The sequence below is a fragment of the Suillus paluster genome (genome assembly GCF_016628075.1).
Source record: "Suillus paluster strain FC165 chromosome Unknown EDB91scaffold_90, whole genome shotgun sequence".
Lineage (NCBI taxonomy): Eukaryota > Fungi > Basidiomycota > Agaricomycetes > Boletales > Suillaceae > Suillus > Suillus paluster.
The window spans coordinates 103,808-122,760 of record NW_024537650.1 but is presented as its reverse complement, the minus strand read 5'-3'; the positions used below and the strand labels follow the sequence as shown (position 1 = coordinate 122,760).

Here is an 18,953-nt window from a genome sequence, read left to right as displayed (position 1 = left end):
GCTTGGATCTTGGACGTGTTGGGACTCAGGAGGCTTGCATGTCCAGGGTCACGTGAGTGTATTACAGCGGTACTACCAACCCTACTACGCAAACTATCTGCGACTCTGAAAGGACGGTTGATTGTCAGCCTCATACCAAGTAGTAAATTCTACTGGTGTCTGAGCCTCGGGTTCTGACTCTGGTTCCGTCTTGTTGTCATCAGGCACAGGTCCAGCACTGACAGGAAGGTCAGTCCAGGATGGGCATACGGGGCGAGAGAATAATTGACATCATACAAAATGACTTACCACTTGGCTGGAACATTTTGCAGATGTATGAGACCTTTAGTCCCCGGTCCTGCTTTGCCGTCCTTGACTAGCTGCCCGGTACCACTAACCAGCGCTTGAGCAGCACACCTCTAAAATAGATGTTCTATTCAACAATACAAATGATTAAAACAGAGAAAACTCACAAGATTTTCTGCAGCTGGTTCTGATTGCAGTTCCGTTTTGCTATCTTTCACTGCCCAAGCTTCCGAGTTGAGAGGCTCTCGCATATATATATTGACAGCCTACATGCATATGGTAGTAGAAAATTATAGTTAGTTTGAATAAATAGGACTTACCATAGGACCTGGTGTCCTGCATTCAAAGGTGAACTTGAATGATCTCACCCACACGGGCAGCTCGAGCCTGATGGTGTTGTGGTCTGCCATAGCGTAGTTAGTACTTAGGTGACGTGAACTTAGACGAAATTTTGAAAATTTACCTTGTTGCAAGTCTACGTTAAACCAACGCTGAAATGTTGGATTTTCAGATCTGAATAGCCATAGAATAGTAGACATTTGCAAGGTGTAAGCATGGGTCAGGAAAAATGACAGCGCAAAGTCGGAAAACGGTCTGCTGACAATTGTGCTCTTCCCAGAATCTCTCAAATTTCGCAGCACATCGGGTTTTGGTGGGGTTTACTGTTTGGCGCAGGTTTGGGTACGATTATACAAGTTATCTATCTAGGAATACGGTACAACTATTTTCTCGTTTCTGCAAGCGTGCGTCGAACCTGTCGTTCAGCTCAACACTAATGCCTACTCTCGGATGTTTTCCCTTGACATACACTGACTTCCTCTGGCACTACCCTCAAGGTTCATCCAGCTTTACATCCCTCCCATGACCCACCCCAGCCTTGTCTTTGTCAACTCACATGAGTGGCAGTTGCATGAACCTCCCCTATGTCAAGTCTTACCATGACTAGAATTCGCCTCCCTCGACCAGTGTTTATTCTCACTCTGAAGCGTTGTTTGTTTCGTCATACGCCATTCCTCGAAACTTCCTCCTGAATCCGACCCACCACCACCTTTTCTTCATTCCCCATGAGCAGCCGAGTACGAACCAACCGCTGCTACATCTAGTCCTGCCACGACTGGAACACCAATAGTCACATTATGATGTGATACTTACATGACAAATACGAATGTGTGAGTCGTCTGTTACCATCTTTTCTGCATTTCTGTTCACATAGAACATCGGCTTGACACCTCTAGGTATCCACTTACTTCCGCCCCCACCAACACCTACCTCACCTGCCACTAGGCCCCGTCGTCTGTTCCATCCTCCTCGTGTCATGCTTCTTCTGTGCACGTTGCTGCAGGACATACGAGTTCGACCGGAACTTTCACCCCAATTGTGTAATCTGGCATTGGTACACTCCCACAGGTCGACCACGTGTTACCATCTCAATCATGGTGGAAGCGCCAGTACCGAGAGTACCAGCTGATGGTGCAGGTATCAGTGTTGGCTGCGTCATTTCCTCTCAGCTCCCCCTCACATCAATCTGCAAATGCCTTGTCCTATGACTCCGATGCTGCAGGCTCGCGCTCCCAACAACCAGTTGGACGCATCCATAACTTAATACCGCCTTTCCATTTTTACCAAACTTGGCAGCCAGTGTATGAACTGGGAACCTTGTCCTCCTGACCAACATGTACTGTATACAATTTATAGCTTGATGTATTGATTCGAATTACAATCATATTTCTATGATATGTATCTGTCCAACGTGTCACCACCTTGAGATACATGCGCGACCAAATAACACTCCCAGCGTGATCGTACCCAGATCATTGATCGCATATTTTTCAGGCGCCTAAAACATCTTGCGGACAACTAACTGGCTATAAGTAATGAACGTTACATCAGGGCAGAGAGAATAGGGTGCTCGAAGGTCCACGAATTGATCCAGCGTCACAACAGAAGCCTTACATGTTGAGATAACGACGAAGGAGAAGCAGACTCTGTACTTGAAACAACATCCTATGGCAATCGCAGAGAAACGCATGCCCAAACTGTCGTAGGTTCAGAGTGACATACTTGTCACGTGCAGAGTGCCAGGCCAGAAATCCTGCAAACACAATATCACTTGCACTTTCTGTCGCTAGCACAGGTAGGCAGGCCTCCGAGATTTCAAACTAAAAAATAGTAGATCATATATTCAATGATAATCCCCAATCCGCCAGGAAGAGTGTGCTTAATTCGTCGTAGCGACTTCAGACAAACCTCACTTTTATCTCGTCCACACGGTGCATGAGGCCTGCATGTGCGAAAGCCTTTTCATGAATCCAGGCCATGTCTTCATCGCCATCGAACATACTGAGGAAGAAGTTGTGAGTACAGGATCGCTGTCATTATCACTGTAAAATAACCGGCACTTTCTTTGAGAGCATGCTGACAAGAATTTTGTGAGTTGAGGATTATGCATGAAAGAAAAAAAGTTATACGCACATGTCTGGTCTGAAAGGTATCAGTTGGAAATATGAACATTGACTGTCGAATATTATGGGTAGGTTGATTGTTAACACAAGAGTAATGGACCATTCACAAAATGTGTAGAAAAGGACTGCACTCGAAAGACGTTGTCGGATGCCAAGGTGGTATTTTGAACCATTCCTGAGATTTCTGATGCCTTTGAGACTTGCATTGGTATTCGCGAGTGTTCGGGTCACATCGTGGTTCAGCCTGGTGATGTATGTCAGCACAGTATCAAAAGAGAGAAACAATGATGCTCCAAACTGCATGTCAAATGCACCTTCGCAATGCCCAAATTGGAAGCCTGGTCAGGGCTTTCTTCGGAGATGAGCGGTGGAGGATCCTGCAGCAGTTATGAACAATCATTGCACACAGGACATTCCAAGAGCAGAAAGTGCACCTACCTGGCTTGTCTGAACAGATAGGAGACCCCGTGCACTGGAACTTCCAGCCGTGGGTTCAGGGCTCGGAGACTGTCGAGCACTTCAATCAGAACAGTTGATCGCATTGTCTGAGAACTTGTGTATCAACTCCATGGATCCTCTATGAGATCCAGTCTGCGAAGGTGTGAGGACAACTAGAACAAAATCACTACAAATAATCAGTAATTTAAAGCAATCTCAATCACCCTGTGTGTTTTTGCTGTGGATTGTCTTCGTTCATAGACACGGATTGAAACCACGCTGAGTGCGAGTCCAAATAGGCTTATGGAATATGAAGGAACGACTGCCTTGTGCCGAACGGTCTGTCTCGAAGAGACTACATCTTGGGGTGCAAGATAGACAAGAACAATGATAAAAATGATGGATTGCACTTCAGATAGCCAAGACGATGCGGTGCAGAGCGATTTGTATAAGGAACATTCGTTTGCAAACGCCCATATCGCGATGGACTTTGGCACTGAACCTTATGGAGGGTCTGCAGTTACAGAAGTAAGGTGGTGGAGTGACAATACTCACAGGTAAAAGCATTCAGGGCAGGTGACCCTCACATTGGTGTCTGGCATTGCACTGGCGATCCGAGTCAGCCACGAACTTGGGGAAACGAAATTGACTCACCAGCGTGATTGGCTGATGAATCGGATTGATGACATTCCAAGCAATGCTGAAGCTTGAAGGGCCGATGCACACAGAACTAGGTGAGTGAACGATAAAGATTCAAATAGTGTTTCAAACTTTCTACTGGACGTCGGAGACCTACAGTGATGCATACAGATTCCAGAAATATGCCGTTTCAAGTGACCGCCGTATCTCTCCACCATGGGATCACTCACTTCGGCGTTAAAGAAGCTGTAAGCATGAACATAAGTAAGTAGTAGAAGCAGCAACCTCATAATTATTGAAGATGGAATTTGAAATCCAGTCCTGATGCCCTGCGTTGGCCACCCCCCCTTCCCCCCATTGCCCCCATGGTCGCGAGATTTGTCGTGGCGAGTGCAAGAGCCATCGTGCGATTGATAACTCCATTGGATGTGAGGAGGAACTGGGATTGGTGTTAGGGGAAATATGACATGAAAAGCAGTCCAAAAAAACGCACCCAACCAACTTTGAAACGTGTGTTGCACACATTGTACTCGTCAACAACACCAATAGCTACATTGACGCCAGCTTTCAATGCGAGCATCGCTTAATCCCAAATTAAACAAAGGGGGAAGATAGACAGAGAAAAGGAAGGTGAAGAGGGCGAGGGGCACTCACATTCTCCGCTGCTCCCAGGTCCATGGGAATGGCTTACTTTGCGTGACAATCACGCTCACACCTGCCTTCACAATCTCATGAGCAAGGATGTGCGCCTCGGTGGCTCTTGCAAAGGTCAAACAAAGCACCCTCCCCGAATGACCTTCATACTCATCCTTGAGTCGGAGGAGCGTCACCATGATGTCTGCGTTCTCAATGTTCACCACAAGCGTTGATTTACCCTTGATTCTAGATATCAATGTTCATTCAATGTGGGAGGGGCAAATATGCCAACCTTTCTAACACTCCTCAACACGTGATCTCCGCCCTCTCCAAACAACATGTTCCTAAGTGCTCCCACCTGCATGCTCACACCGACCCTTGAATACATGCTGACAGCAACATGCAACGTGACCTCATCAACAACACTCGCATTTTCCACTCGAGCATGCGCAGCTCCAGGCAAGAATGCGGTAGATATGCCCTGCAGGAACGTTCCAGAGGGCGCTGTGATAGCGGTCGTGATGCCACCATGATAGGCTAGTCTGCAATCCAAAAGTTTGGTTCAGGATAAATGCACCGATAGATAGGGTATTAAACATGAAACGGACACCTACAACAAATTCTGGCCACCAAACATGAGCCTGTCCTGTGCTCTCACTGCTTTGCCACCCAATATGGCAGGCAGATCCCCATCGAGGGGATTATGAACAGCTCCATTGTTCGTACTCGGCTCAAGCCTTATCTCCACGAGCCCCAATGGTGCACCGAAGCTTGTCAGTCCAGGGGTAATTGTGCTGCCTTCAAGATCAACAATATCGACGTCCCCATTTGCGAAATCCGAGCATTGACCAATGCACACTACTCATCCATCTTCCATGCCGACTGATCCTGCCTGCTTGGAAACACACACTACTCCACTCAAGCCATCACCTCTCATATAAAGCCCTGAGACATTTACGAACGCGGGTGGGAGGACCAAATCACGATATCTAGATCCGATCAGACTCTCCTTATAAATCTATTAATTGCCAGGAGGGCGTACCAGCATCATATCCTACAATCCAAGTTCCAACCGAGACTTAATTCCATCGAACTTAAATATTGGTCTCACGTACCTTGTTTCAACATCCCATGGCCCATCCCCATGGCTGTGGCAGGAGTATACGTGACAGAGAGGAGGGCGAGTGCAGGGTCAAGGCCATAGTAGTGCGCTTGGGCGGCTTCGTGCAGGAGGTAACGAGAGTTAACAACAGGGTGGTCAGACTGGAAGTACGAGGTTAGTTGGATGCACGATAAAGATGATGCAAATTAGTTAGTGGGAGACATGCGTTGGGAAGGCTGGAAGATCATCATCAAATATGTAGACATTCGAAATTTTCGTGGCTCCAACATGAGCACAGCAATATAAAAAGATGTGTTGTCGCAGCATGAAGTAAAGAAGCGAAGAAGCAAGGTAACACTTACCTTCATTACAACATCAATCCCATGCTCCACCAACACACGGGGAGAAAACTCCGATCCTCAATACACTTCGCGTTTCTTGCTTCATCCGAGACCAACAGCATAAGCCCACATTACAAAAGATATACAATGTATACCTACCGGAAGTTGGATGCGAAGAGTGCAATGGCAGGTGTGCCCCCCTGGTTACGGAGTGTTTAGAAGTTGTGAAGGGACAATGAGGAAGAGAAGACCCACCCATGTCTTCTTCAACAACTCTGGAACGAGGTACGTCTCCCCAGCATGGTGAAACGACGCCACTGGGAACTCAAACTCATTTGTAAGCTGTCCAAGCACATACATGAAGCAATTACACCCAAGTGAAATCAAAAGAACGTACACGGACGATCCCATTGAGATCAACTGCCTTGTAGCAGTGTACGGCAAGCTTGACGCATCCGCAGAGAACATTGACGAGAGATTCCCATTGAAGGTCTTCAGGGAATGTCTTCCCCGCGAGGTCATCCCAGTGATTAGACTCTGCTTTGGCACAGAACGAGTCTTGAGCATCACGAATCTTTTGGGCGCTGTTGTAGGCGGCGCAGAAGTTCCATCTGGAGTCAAGGTGTGTTATGCCATAGACACTGGAAGGGTTTTCACCTCATGGGTGAGTAAGCACTGAGCGAGGAAGATGAGAATATGTTTTTCGGAACATACCACATGCATGCCTGTTAGGTATTGTTGATGAATAAAAGACAAGTAAGAGGAGTTCGAGAGAGTGAAACGACATACTTCATGTGTCACCAGTGTGGTGTGAGAGAGTGGACGAAGTGGGAGCCATTGAAGGTGTAGGGAGGCTCAAGGAGCATCAAAGAAGGTGAACACTCAGCTGTAGGACGGATTTCATTATGAATGCCTGGCCGCCTGATAGAGAAGGTTAGGATCAGAAATCAGACGAAGGAGATAGTGCTAACCAATATTATTTGTGCTCCCAGGGAGAATCTGCGCGGTGGTGACGCCTCCAGCCATAGCGAGTTCATATGACGCATCATGGGTGTTTAGCCCGTCGATACTGCACAACCAGGGCAAGATGGGAGCCTTGAAAGAGTTCGTGTTGGACGCACCTGCAGGCCATGAAACCCTTTGACTAAGTGGAATAGTAAGGAAACTCACCATCTAGCTCAGGCGCACTGCCAATGCCAATATGAGAGTGTAGGTCCACAATACCAGGGGTCACCCATGCTCCATGAGCATTGACAACCTCCAAGTTCATATTCTTCAACTCGAGCTGCTGAATGAGGGAAAGAGGGATATCGCCGATTGCTTTGATGAGACCGCGTTGCATGAGCAGGTCACCAGTGATAACTTTGTGCCCATCATTAGCGGCTGTCCAGATGGTTGCGTTATGCACGAGAACAGGTGCCACCCTTGGCAGCACTTTTCGGTAACTATAAAGGTCTAAGAGACCTGGTTTCTATGTTATGGGAAACTAGTCTCTGAGACCCACCCTCCCGCCATCTAATTATAGTTCATGCCCTCACATTTCCTCGCGGGCCTCCTGCACCTCCCTCGCAGGCCTCCTGCACCTCCCTGCGTGCCTCTATTAGTACCCTCCCACCTCTAGCACACCATCTAATTATAGTTCATGTTCTCGCATTAATTCCCTCGCAGGATTCCATGGTTACATATGTTTCCTATTGTCCGAAAATGGTAATTTTTAGTACTACCTTCAAAAACATGACCCAAATTCATCAGGAAATTCACACATTACTTAATGTACTTATTAGCTACTTGTTGCAAAATTTGATTATTGTTTTCACTTGTATTCACTTGCTTACTTGTACCATAGACAGTACAAGGATGAAAAAGCTGGCAATTAAATACGTAGTGCAAAAGGACAAAAAGCAAGTACAGTAGATATGGGAACTTGCGGGACTGGGAGCGGGTGATTATGATGCTATCTCGAAGGCATGGTGATCTGCAAATTTGTTGACATAGTATGAGCAGAAAGCATCATAAGAATGAAAGTACTGGATGTTATTAGGAATGAAATTGCATTCATAGACAGGGATTAAGTGCACTTCTCGGTAGACTGTCTTGAGATGAATAACAGCGAAGTTTGGGGTGCCATCGTCATGAACGCTTGGACGGACTATCCACATGCTGGTATCCTCGTCAGCATGGTCACCAACCTTGTCAAACCATTGAACGAGGGCGCATGGATATGTGACCCAATTGAATTTGAATGAAAAAAAAACATTTATTGCAATTTACAAATATAATGAAACTCACCTAAAAAGAAAAAAGTTTCAAACGAGTGTGGCTGAGTAGTACTCTAAGTAGTACCCGACGCGCGTTACACAACAACATTCAACTGAGTATATGCGTGACTATGAGTCAACTCGGGTCCGACGATGATACTCGTGACGACGCTAGAGTCCATGGCAATGGTTTCAATGAAAATGGTATGTTTTTATCGCAGTACTGAACAGTGAACACCAGGGACCTTATGTTGTCATTATAGAACCTTTGGAGAGCGCATATAACAATGGCAAGGGTATCGCAGTCTCCGTGACATTTACCCCACTTCTACCACCTCCAGCAACTGGAGAAAAACGCCGCAAGAATGCTAAATCACCACCCATAAACCGTGCCTTCTTCATCCACGAAGATTCAACCCTCCGCGACCTTCTCGATACAACATTCAAACACTATGACGTCTCCGAGAAAATGATGTACGGTATTGGGAATCGATCAGGTCTTCTCTCGGCTACCAACTTCACGATCACGTACACAATCCTTCACACGAACTATAAGAATATTGTTCTCGCAAACCTCAGTGATTTCGACACAATCATGGAGGAAGTCAAAGAACACCGGTCACCAGCCTTCAAATTGACTATCATCGAGACCAAGGTATGTATTTTGGGTGTTTGTATGTGATTTGCAGTAAGCTAAATACATGGTAGTATGATGATGGCGAAGAAGCTGAAGAAGATGAAGAAGCTGAAGCCGAACCTGCGGGTAAGAGGGTGAGATATATGTGTTTCGATTGTCTTCTTGTCACTCATGTTGCGAAGGCTGCAACAGGTCCAACTGACGAGGAGATAGAGCAAAACGAGGCAATTGCAAATCTGACTCGTCAGTATACCTGCGAAGACCGAGCATGTGGTTTCCGTATCTGCTGGCCAGCTCCACCAGACGCCAAACACGTCAACCTGACACCATTACATCTCAACACGTGGGCTGCTGCGATGGTCTGCGTGATGTTCTGAAGTATGTAATCTGCATGTGTCACTAACAGGGTTATTACACAATAGGTTGGTCCGAACAAGCAGCCAGGTGTCGACTTAGACAATCCGCCAAACACGAAGATTTTTGATGTTACATACGCAGACCCGACTGATATTGCTACTCTCTCACGTCGACGTCTCAATACAGTTACCCAAACCCAATCCTCCGCACCAAGTATTGTCATCAACAATGACTTCAAGGATATTGTGGGCCTCCTGCATGGCAAACGTGGACCCGATCACGCTGCCAACATCCCACAGCCTGCTGCTCTTCGTCCGAAGTTGAGTTTGATTGATTTTTGTGAATGCTTCAACCTATCGCTATGGCTACGTGAGAAGTTGGACAACATTGACGTGACAGGCCCACACTGTCTTCGGTTCCTTCAGAATGCTGACTTGCTTGGTGCTGGACTGTCTCTTGGTGAGCTTGCAGATATTCGCGATGCCGAGGAACGGTGGATGCTTGATGCTTAGTTTGTATGGCTCCGAGCTTTCAAAGTGTATTTTTCGGCTGCAGTATTCACAGACACCCATTCATAATATTATGCTACTGTATTGTAACAATGCTATGGTCAAGCAAGATAACCCGAGTGACGAAAGAAGCCCCAAGTCATCTCGGGTGTTATGACAGAACATGCAGTGTACAGCTCATAGTAAGGAGCCTTAGGCCCATAGAACCCTAACCCTTGGCAACGGAGATGTGACTTGATTGCGGAGAATGCTTGCTCAATAGGATTGAGATCCGGGGAATATGGTGGTAAGTATTCAATGCGGCACCCTGACAAAATAGTGAGACAACTCCGTATCACAAGCTTTATTATACTGACCATAAGCATGAACAAGCTCTTCGATTTCCTCCGCATGGTGAATACGAGCATTGTCCATAACCAACACACTCCGTGGCCCTGGAAATGGAGTCGTGATAGGAAGCTAATAATAACAGGTTACTGATACATCACAACGACACTGACAGTTTGAAAACGAACCACATCATTTTGCAAAAAATCGATGAAAGTCTTGCGATTGAATGATCCTTCAACAACTTTTGCAGCAATGATGCCCTCATTGAGAGCCAATCCTGCTACCATTGAAAACCGACGTTTCCGAACAAATGGTTGATGCTGCTCAGCATGTGCACCTCGCGGAGCACGTCCCCAGCGACGCGAGTATGTACGGTCATCTTTTGAAACTTCATCCAAACAGAGTAATGAAGCTGGCGAGTATTGCGAGACACGACGAACGAAGTCTGCGCGACATAGAGAGTCACGTTCAGCTGCAATCTTCTCAATGTGCTTGAGATTGATGCCAGCACGCTCAAAAGATCGGTGAATGGTGGATAGTGATGTCTGTAGAAACCGGCCATCCTGAAGTCTCAGCTGGTATTCATTGAGGAATAGGGTGGGGTTATGGCGAGCAAGCCGAATGAGGAACTGGATATCATGCTGGGTGAAAGTACGAGGCCTGCCCCTGCCAATTGCCTGAATTTTGGCTACACTGCCAGTGGCTCGTTTACGACGTTGTGTGCGGTAGATGGTTGACTTTGAGATCTGTGTGATGGAGAGGATTTCTTTGGTTGCATATCCTTTGTTCGCCATTCGCAATGCAGCATCTTTGAGGTCGTCGCTGATCCGTCTATTGCCCATCGTGGAGAAGAGTAATGTGTGACTCACGAGATGCTGGCTGAGGCTGTACGCTGCTGTATGCCACACGCAACAGGTGACCAATTCCGAAAATATATATTTTTACACATTCGAAGAGTGTCATTGTTTATGAAAATCGCAATAACCCTGGCGACTTCGAGCCCTTCAATTCCTTCAAGCTCTGGATTGATGTTGACAAATATGCAATTGTTATGTGCGTAGACGTTCCGCCAGAGTGGACATGTGCAAATCTGTTCACGTCGCATGCTGCCAATGCTGCTGGGATCACCGGGGGCATGGAACGTCGCAGCAGCAGAATTAAAGATGAGAAGACTGCCATCATGTCGAGGGCAGTTGGCGGCAGGGACATCTTCAGGGTTGCGGGGGTCATCAGGGAAGAGTTGAGAGAAAAGGAAGTAATGGATAAGGCGTCGCAGGTGTGGTACACAAACTTCTTCTGCCAGTGCTGCTACCATCCATGCCCGTTTTTGTTCTGTCAAATGTCGTGAAGGTATTGAGACAGACCATATTACAACACCACTTACGAGGAGTCCTTGCAAGCTGTACAAAAGCGAGAACTGTCGGACCGTCAACAACTTCGCCGTCATCAATATCGTCTTCTGCTTGAGGTGCAACAACAGGGGCATTTGGTTCATCTTCATGCCCATTAAGTATGCAAGACGACGAAGTTAGATATAGAAAAACTTACAGAGAGCAGCCACAGCTCTTGATAATACTGAACCAACAAGCATGCCTCGTGTAGTGAAGTCAATGCGAGATGCCACAAGCTTGTCGAGGTGTTGGTTGGTCAAAAGCATCTGACCGAGGGCGTTGTTCCTGCTAGACCACCACCAAGGATCCTTCACCGCTTTGATGTGCTTCAATTCAGTGATTGATGAGCACAATCCATTTGGGGCGCCAAAGAGTCGGATCATGTCTGCATAGTGGGCCTGTTAGGTACCGTGCCGACTCAGGAAGCAGAGGGGTCAGGGCTTGGCTTCAGCTCTTGTGCTGCGCCCTTAGCCAAGTACGTGCCCTGAATTTGGAGCGGGTCCAATGTTGTCCGACGGTAGGACAAGTGGACCGCTTGGGTCCGCTTTGAGGGTTGGGGGGTAAGAGCTACTAGCGGCGGACCGACTAGGAGCGGAGCAGAGAAGGCGGGGAGTGATGCAGAGGGTGGATAGGAATAGGGGGAATGTTTGGTAGGAGCGGATGAATAAGGGGAGGACTTAGAGCATGGCTCTAAGTTGGAGCAAAGGGTCGGAGGGTTGGAGGCGACAACAAGTTGAGACTTGTGTCCAGAGGAGGCAAGGTCCTACTGAGAATTCTCACAAGAGGTAACTGCGAGAAGACAAGTAATATTAAGACTGAGGAAAATATCTAAGTACAGGATATGTTATATACTTCTATGTATGAGGCAGTGACCAGGATAACTATGTTGTAAAGCTATGTACCAAGGATATAATTTGTAAGTATTTTACATAGGAAAGACATAAGTCGGGGCAGATATCAATATGTACACATCGGATCAGTGATCGAGCGGTAATAGGAATTACCGGTGATCCAGAAGTAAGGGTCTATGTACCAAAGGGGGAAGTATATATCTAAAAGGGGAAAGAGGTCCAGTTGAATGGAGAGGTTATGGAAGGGGACCGGTTGAGCGGTTGAGTGGAAGTGTAGGGCGGGATGTGGACTTGTGATTGGGCGGAGTGGAGGATGAATAGAGCAGAGGGGGTCGGAAAGCGGAGCAGATATTGATATTAGGGCGGTCGGATCAGGTATATGACAGGGTCATTGAATGCTGGTGAGGGTACGAAAAGTGAGGTTTTGTACCCGTGGTTTTAAATATCTGGCAGTAGCGGTGGAACCAAGTAAGCGCATCTTGAAGTTCATTCAAGGAGGCCTCACTAATGACATTGCACTGCGCAATGTAACAAAATTCCAAAAACACACGAAATGCATGCACCATATCTTGAGGTATGTGGCCTTCGATAGCTGGAAGGAAGACCTTCATAAGGGCTGTTGAATCATTCCCGGTCCATTGTTTGAAATCACGGCCGTCAGCAAATCAACATAGACCAGTGAATGATGCTACAGCAGCAATTCTAAGGTATTGTTAGAGGATGTTGTTCGATTAATAAGTGAGGTCACATACCTGTGATCTATGTCACTCATGATCTCGTCTCCTCGTTTGGTCCCATGCGTAAGTCTAAGGTACTCTACTACCCAATCCACAAGATGGTCTTTAAAGGCACCTTTGACCAGCTGGTGGAGAAGATCGAAAGATAGCAATTGATAGATATCAGCTCGGGGGAAGTCATTTGTGAATGGCTATGCAAAACAATTAGTATATAATTCAAAAGCGGGTGATTGCACTCACAACAAGAATACTGATGATACCAAATTCATCCCACAAAGCATCCGAATCTATGATTTCGTGTATCAATAGATCTGTGTGCTCCTGACAGTGGTATGGACCACCACCGTCAAGGTCGGTTCAAATTGCAAGACATCTATGATATTGTCCATTAATGTCAATGCTGATTGTGAGTCGAAATACTCACTTTGGGCACCAGTTTCTCACAATACAGGATAACAACACTTGCTCCTCGTAGTCTGCAATGTAGGGTCCTAATCCATATATAACGCGTCGAAAATGACCATCTGCGCAACATAGGACCTCATACTCGGTCATTGCAGGCTTCAGGCTGTCGAGAATCACAGAGAGCGAGTGGTGAAACAGCTGGCAACGAAATATGTGGAATGACTCGGTTTTAGCATTCTTTTTATCAGCTGGACCATGGCTCAGACGAGTGGTACAATTTAAAAGATCAATACATATACTTTTGGGTATAGAGAGGAAACCGATGATAACGAGAGCATCGCGATGAGCATGCCACATGTTGTTGTGCACATTTCTGATCGAGGCATACAGAGGGTAATATTTGTTGTTACCTGTGCCCATGGAGACAGTGGTCTTGTTGCTGCTGAGGATGATTGGAACAAATGTTGATCCATGTGTGTTCAGATCCTCTGATATCTCATCCTAAACAAATGTTAGTTGTGAAGTTATAAGTATACATGAAACACGTACAGCCTGTTGCCATGCCCAGTCTCCGGACATAAAATCTTTCCATCGGCGTGTACTATCCAATGAGTTATACTCTCAAAATGGAGTGAAGTCAATTTCACCCTTGTATGTAGGGTTTGCTAACATATTATGCGCCATCAGACGTGGATCCCTGTACCAGACCTCGTATTCTTTGTCCATCCATGGAGGGGCGTCATGCTCAGGGCGATCTCCCATGTATCGAACCGAGAGACATTGCCAGGGGACATTGCCAAGTTGCATAGTGTCAATCACTTTGTGCAAGTCCTTATGATCGGCGAATGGAGGAGAGTTGTTGTGTTTCAGTAGTTGCGCAGCCATTAAGTCAAATAAAGTGTCCATAGCTGAATTGGACATATGGCGCTGTTTGAATACAAATTCCGCTGTAACGAATTCTATATTGTTGTGATACGGGCTCCAATCACGAGGCGACTTTGGTGGAGGAAGAGTTGGAGGTGTTCCAGGCAGTAAAAACACACCATCTGCTGAGCATGGTAGTCCTAAGAGAGGGTGTAAGTCAAAAGAATGCGAGAAGCACACTTCAACACTTACCATTCAAAAGTGGGTGATATGTACGAAAGTACCGCTCACTTGTGTCTGTGAATTGTGCCTCTGGGAGATTTGGATCTTCGTCAGCAGGTGCTGGACCTGGCAATGACCGAGGTGGTAGTAAATCATCAGCAGGCGCTGGACCTGGTGATGACTGAGGTGGTGGTAAGTTATCTGGAGGAGGAGGCAAGAACTGTGGAGGCTGGTGCAGTTGGGGAAGATCTTGAGTAGGCGCAACCGGATGGCAAGCATGCATGTGTTGAGTGCGGCCCGATGAGTTTCGAAACCAGCGCAGGCAGCCTGGGGACTAGCATGGAAACTGAAGGGCATGGTGAGTAGGGCGATTTCCGGGCATGATGGGTGTCCTAGGTTGACGCCATGTATGGATGACGAAGTCTATCAAAAAATATTCAAGTTTGACAGTTGGGGGGCGCTACTATTGGATCTGCACTCACATATTTTGGTGCCATCCAGCTGAAAATCTGCACTACCCCCAGAAAGGTTTCGCCCCGTCCGGATGAAAATCTGAGCTACCCCCAGATAGGTTTTGGCGAAATGGACAGTTATGTCACCCCACCACCGGAATGGTTTTGGGTGTCACCCCACCAACAGACAGGTTTTAATAAATGTTGAAGAGTGTCAGCACACCACCGGACAGGTTTTGGTAAATGTTCATACTTACCAAGGTGTTTGACTTGACAGGCCATCGGCCTTTTCATTGAACACAGTCTGCCAAAAAGTGCAGGCAAATATTGTGCTCCAGAGGTCTGGAGGCCGTAGTAGGTGGTAGTTGGACTAGTACATCAGGATACTATTAAGCAGGGTCAATAAATTGGCCAGGTTTTTTATGCGACAAAACTCACCTTGAACTTGGTAATCCACCACCTTCAATTTTCTTCAACCACTGAAACCCTCCATCACCACAATGTCTCAGCCTGGCACAGCAACAACGCGCATAGGAACTCAACCTAAGAATGCAACTCAGCATCCCAGACACATTCTGACCGCGGGTGTTGGAAAGAGACGTACTGCCGCTCAAAAGGCTGCTGATGACCAGCATGACAGAGAGGCAAAGGAGGCAAGTAAAAAAGCTCTGCAGGAAATTTATCAGCAGATTGCTACTTTGCAGGCCCAAATGCAGGCAAACCAAGATGCTGTACGCATGGACGCACCTAAGCCTAAGCATCCTTGTCCTTGTGCATGCCCAGTGGGCAAGGCTGCACAGGCCTCGAAGACCTCCAACTCGACTATAGACGGTGGGCATGCAGGGGCCGAAATCATAGCCAACAAGCCTATCGGCACCAAAGGTAAGGGTCGTGAGTGTGGATGTGAAGCTGATGCTAACACCAAACATCCAGAGACCAATGAGGAGCTGGAGGAACCAGTAACTAAAACCAAGAGGAAAAAGGTCAGCAAACAGGTGGTGAGAGATGTGATTCAATTGGTGTTAGACACTGGCATTGTTATCGATGGATCAACAAAAGCACGTGATGGAGACGTTCAGAAGATGTCTGATGTGTAAGTGTTATCTTACCATAGCACCATGAGCGTCCTTTTGACTGAGACTACTCTATTTTTTTTCAACCTTGTGTCTGATAGTACTGCAAGTTCCAGAAAATTTGCACTTGGTGGGCGTATCCCAGGTTGGGTGTCAAACATTCACACCACGACAACTGTCTCACGGCCAACCTCCAAGGTGAATTCTTTTACCGGCGGGACCTCCACCCATCCAAGGACTAGTACTAGCTTTTCTAAGCTCACAAGGGGGAGTACTAACAATAGTGATGTTCCACCTCCGCCCACACCCATTGGCAGTACTACCAATGCTGAAGGCTTCACACAGTCTTACTCAGATCTGTATGCGTCTGATGAGGATGATGATCTCCTCACAAAACCTCTTTCTCGTATTACAAGCACAAAGGCTTTTATGGTGAGTCTGATTATATTAATTTGATATGGCTTTAACCACAGCTGCAGGGCATTGTGATCGCCTCTAAATCCGTTGACGATGAGGTGCCTTCAAATGTTGCACATCACAACACAACCTCAGTACCTGAACAGCCTGATGCGACCAATCACCTCGACGACATGGATGTCTTTAGTGACATCCGCAACCATCTTATGGATCTCAATGGCTCCACCCCTGCTATGCAGCCTGCTCTTGCGGACTATAAGTCTGATTCTGACGCCAGTCACAAGGTAGAGGTCTTGGACCGTGATTCTGATCTTGAGCCTCCACCACTTGCCCAAAAGCCCATGTCTCGCTCCATCTTCCCACCGGACTTTTACTTGTTTGCTGCAAGTCAGAAGCGGAAAATGTCGCCTCTTCTGGGTGACGACGATGACGTGTTGATGCTGTCATCTGAAGACGAAAGTGTGGAGTGCACCAACACAAGTATGGTTGCAGTCAAGACTGAACCTGTTGAACCAGTGTCCATGCGCCGGTTGACGTCTTCAGTATGCTTTAATTTCTTAATTCTATATTTTACTGACTACAGTTATCAGACCGCTGTCGCTGCCACGCTCAAAGCTCCTCCCGTGAAGCGGCTGAAGACTGAGACTTCTGCTACCACCGGAACAGATGCCCCATGTGCCATTGCTGCACCCTCCAAAGCCATCACACGTTCTGCATACAGGAAGAAACATCTCCCCAAGGGTTGCCAGATGGAAAACAAGTGGGCGAGAGAGTTTATCCCTACCGCCATTCGCTGCATCGGCGATATGGACGAAGTGTGGACTCTGGCAGACGACATTCTCTGCCCTATTTTGCAGTCAGTCTGGGACGCAGTCTATAAGGGTAAGATTCCGCACACAGTTGTTGCTGATGGGCCTGCTATTGCCCTCGTACGCTATTTTTTCAGGCACTATTTAAATCTGACTTTTTTTTAGACCCTCCAACAGCTGTCTGAGTGGCACAATACCATAAGTAATGTTGCCCTCATCATACTCACCAACTTCATGGCTTTGCAGGATGATCTAAACACTGATCAGGACCATAAAGATTTCGCAACAGTCTTGGTCGAAAAGTTCGGCTTCTTGTTCAGAGAGATCACGGATGATGGAGCGATGTCCAAGCCATTCCAATCTGACCTCATTGTACAGGTCCTCGTGCAGCACAAGTGTGCCACGTCTGGCGCTGTCAGCCTACCAGGAATCAACAATTCATTGCCAGGGCACTCGAAGGGTGCTCTTGCTCTTGCCACAGCAGCGGTAATCATTTTCTATCTTCTTTCTTCATAGTGCAAACTGATGTTTGCTTGTGTTTCAGATGGAACGCGCCATCTGGCTTTTCACTAATGGACACATGATCCTTTCTGACATCGACACTGCTGGCAATGGTCGAGGCAACAAAACCCCCCTGGATATCAATCCATCCACAGGCAAGGAGAGCAGCATGCCTCTGGCATTTTCCAACACCAATTGGGGCGCGCACACCCGAGCTTACAGTGTCTATCAATCACTTGCTGCACTCGGTCATCCTTCGAAATTTGGAGCTTGCACAGAGTGTCGCCATGAAGAGGCATGGTTTGCGGATGGATGTGGATGAAGAATCCGAGGATGAGTGAGTGCTGATTTGCTAGAGGTGGTATCCTTCATTCTTATAGTTCATCTCTCTCTTGTCGTTATTCACTCGCTGTCTTGCTGTCACCGTTGTCACTGCCGTCACCATCTAATCACTTGTCACCATCCCCCCCGGCTACTATTGCCATTATATTGTCGGCTATATCACACATTTCACCATCTTTTAGCTCATTGTGGCCTCCTTGCTAGTAATTGTTTCTTACTTACTCTCTTTTTTTTATTTCTGTGCTACTTAATCACCTTGTCTGGCTGGAATGCAGTTGTTTTTGCTTGAAACAAGTATGAATTAAGTGCAATTAAGTGTAAAATAAGTGCACAAAATGAGGCAATCAACAATTGAAGTCCAGTTCATGCTCGAACAAGTGGTAAAAAAGCCCAAAGAAGTGCGCAAAAGCCAAAAACAAGAGGAGGGGATCTGCTTTTGAGCTTGTGGGAGCTTGTGACAAGGAGGCATTATGGTTCTTATCAGAAACTTTTCTGATCTTGTGTGGGAAAAACAGTAACAAAAGGGAAGTTAAGTAATGTGAGAATTTCCTGATGTTGGCAGTTCCAAGATATGAATGTTTTCTGGCTATGCCAAACTTCACCCTGCTCTTCCCTGTGTAATAGGCTTGTATATATCATGTGGCTTAGCTAGTATACACCAAATAGAACATATCTGAGAAGGCTTGACCGCTTTTACATCTCTCAGAAAAATACACAAAATCGCTTTTTGTTGTTTTTATGTATTACAACACAGTATACATGAGGCTCTTTGCTTGTCATACTGCACTACACAAGACTTCCTATGGTATAATACACACATTGTATGATATACTGACCTCAGAAATACCATCTACAACAGTCTTGAAGTGTTTCAGGTTGGGTTTGCAGGTATATG

The 18,953-nt window shown here is 46.6% G+C and overlaps 7 protein-coding genes across 7 annotated transcripts; 1 reads left to right on the top strand and 6 right to left on the bottom strand.

Moving 5' to 3' along the window:
• Window positions 1-93: 93 nt before the first annotated feature.
• EDB91DRAFT_1086262 (uncharacterized protein) lies at window positions 94-824 on the bottom strand (the record flags this gene model as incomplete). The annotated part of the gene is made up of 5 exons (XM_041316015.1): window positions 94-217; window positions 289-398; window positions 453-551; window positions 606-688; window positions 749-824. 5 exons carry the CDS (start codon window positions 822-824, stop codon window positions 94-96), a joined length of 492 nt encoding a protein of 163 aa, XP_041172007.1.
• A 3,139-nt stretch (window positions 825-3,963) lies between these two features.
• EDB91DRAFT_1315483 (uncharacterized protein) lies at window positions 3,964-7,245 on the bottom strand (the record flags this gene model as incomplete). The annotated part of the gene is made up of 14 exons (XM_041325165.1): window positions 3,964-4,263; window positions 4,318-4,406; window positions 4,516-4,699; window positions 4,753-5,002; window positions 5,075-5,318; window positions 5,576-5,723; window positions 5,991-6,003; window positions 6,063-6,103; window positions 6,159-6,245; window positions 6,301-6,560; window positions 6,618-6,628; window positions 6,705-6,816; window positions 6,875-7,024; window positions 7,074-7,245. 14 exons carry the CDS (start codon window positions 7,243-7,245, stop codon window positions 4,117-4,119), a joined length of 1,908 nt encoding a protein of 635 aa, XP_041172006.1. The 3' UTR covers window positions 3,964-4,116.
• A 604-nt stretch (window positions 7,246-7,849) lies between these two features.
• EDB91DRAFT_1060871 (uncharacterized protein) lies at window positions 7,850-8,170 on the bottom strand (the record flags this gene model as incomplete). Its single annotated transcript, XM_041314380.1, has 1 exon — window positions 7,850-8,170. A coding segment is annotated over one exon (321 nt), but the record flags the coding sequence as incomplete, so codon positions are not given.
• A 2,815-nt stretch (window positions 8,171-10,985) lies between these two features.
• On the bottom strand, window positions 10,986-11,153 carry EDB91DRAFT_1019090 (uncharacterized protein; the record flags this gene model as incomplete). Its single annotated transcript, XM_041312534.1, has 1 exon — window positions 10,986-11,153. A coding segment is annotated over one exon (168 nt), but the record flags the coding sequence as incomplete, so codon positions are not given.
• A 408-nt stretch (window positions 11,154-11,561) lies between these two features.
• EDB91DRAFT_1012776 (uncharacterized protein) lies at window positions 11,562-11,780 on the bottom strand (the record flags this gene model as incomplete). Its single annotated transcript, XM_041312447.1, has 1 exon — window positions 11,562-11,780. A coding segment is annotated over one exon (219 nt), but the record flags the coding sequence as incomplete, so codon positions are not given.
• Window positions 11,781-12,901: 1,121 nt separating this feature from the next.
• On the bottom strand, window positions 12,902-14,747 carry EDB91DRAFT_1253701 (uncharacterized protein; the record flags this gene model as incomplete). Its single annotated transcript, XM_041323693.1, has 7 exons — window positions 12,902-12,938; window positions 12,989-13,164; window positions 13,214-13,260; window positions 13,678-13,879; window positions 13,928-13,979; window positions 14,049-14,442; window positions 14,495-14,747. 7 exons carry the CDS (start codon window positions 14,745-14,747, stop codon window positions 12,902-12,904), a joined length of 1,161 nt encoding a protein of 386 aa, XP_041172002.1.
• Window positions 14,748-15,416: 669 nt separating this feature from the next.
• On the top strand, window positions 15,417-17,380 carry EDB91DRAFT_1060849 (uncharacterized protein; the record flags this gene model as incomplete). The annotated part of the gene is made up of 4 exons (XM_041314379.1): window positions 15,417-16,009; window positions 16,091-16,425; window positions 16,542-16,948; window positions 16,997-17,380. The coding sequence occupies 4 exons, from the start codon at window positions 15,417-15,419 to the stop codon at window positions 17,378-17,380; spliced, it is 1,719 nt and encodes a 572-aa protein (XP_041172001.1).
• Window positions 17,381-18,953: the final 1,573 nt, after the last annotated feature.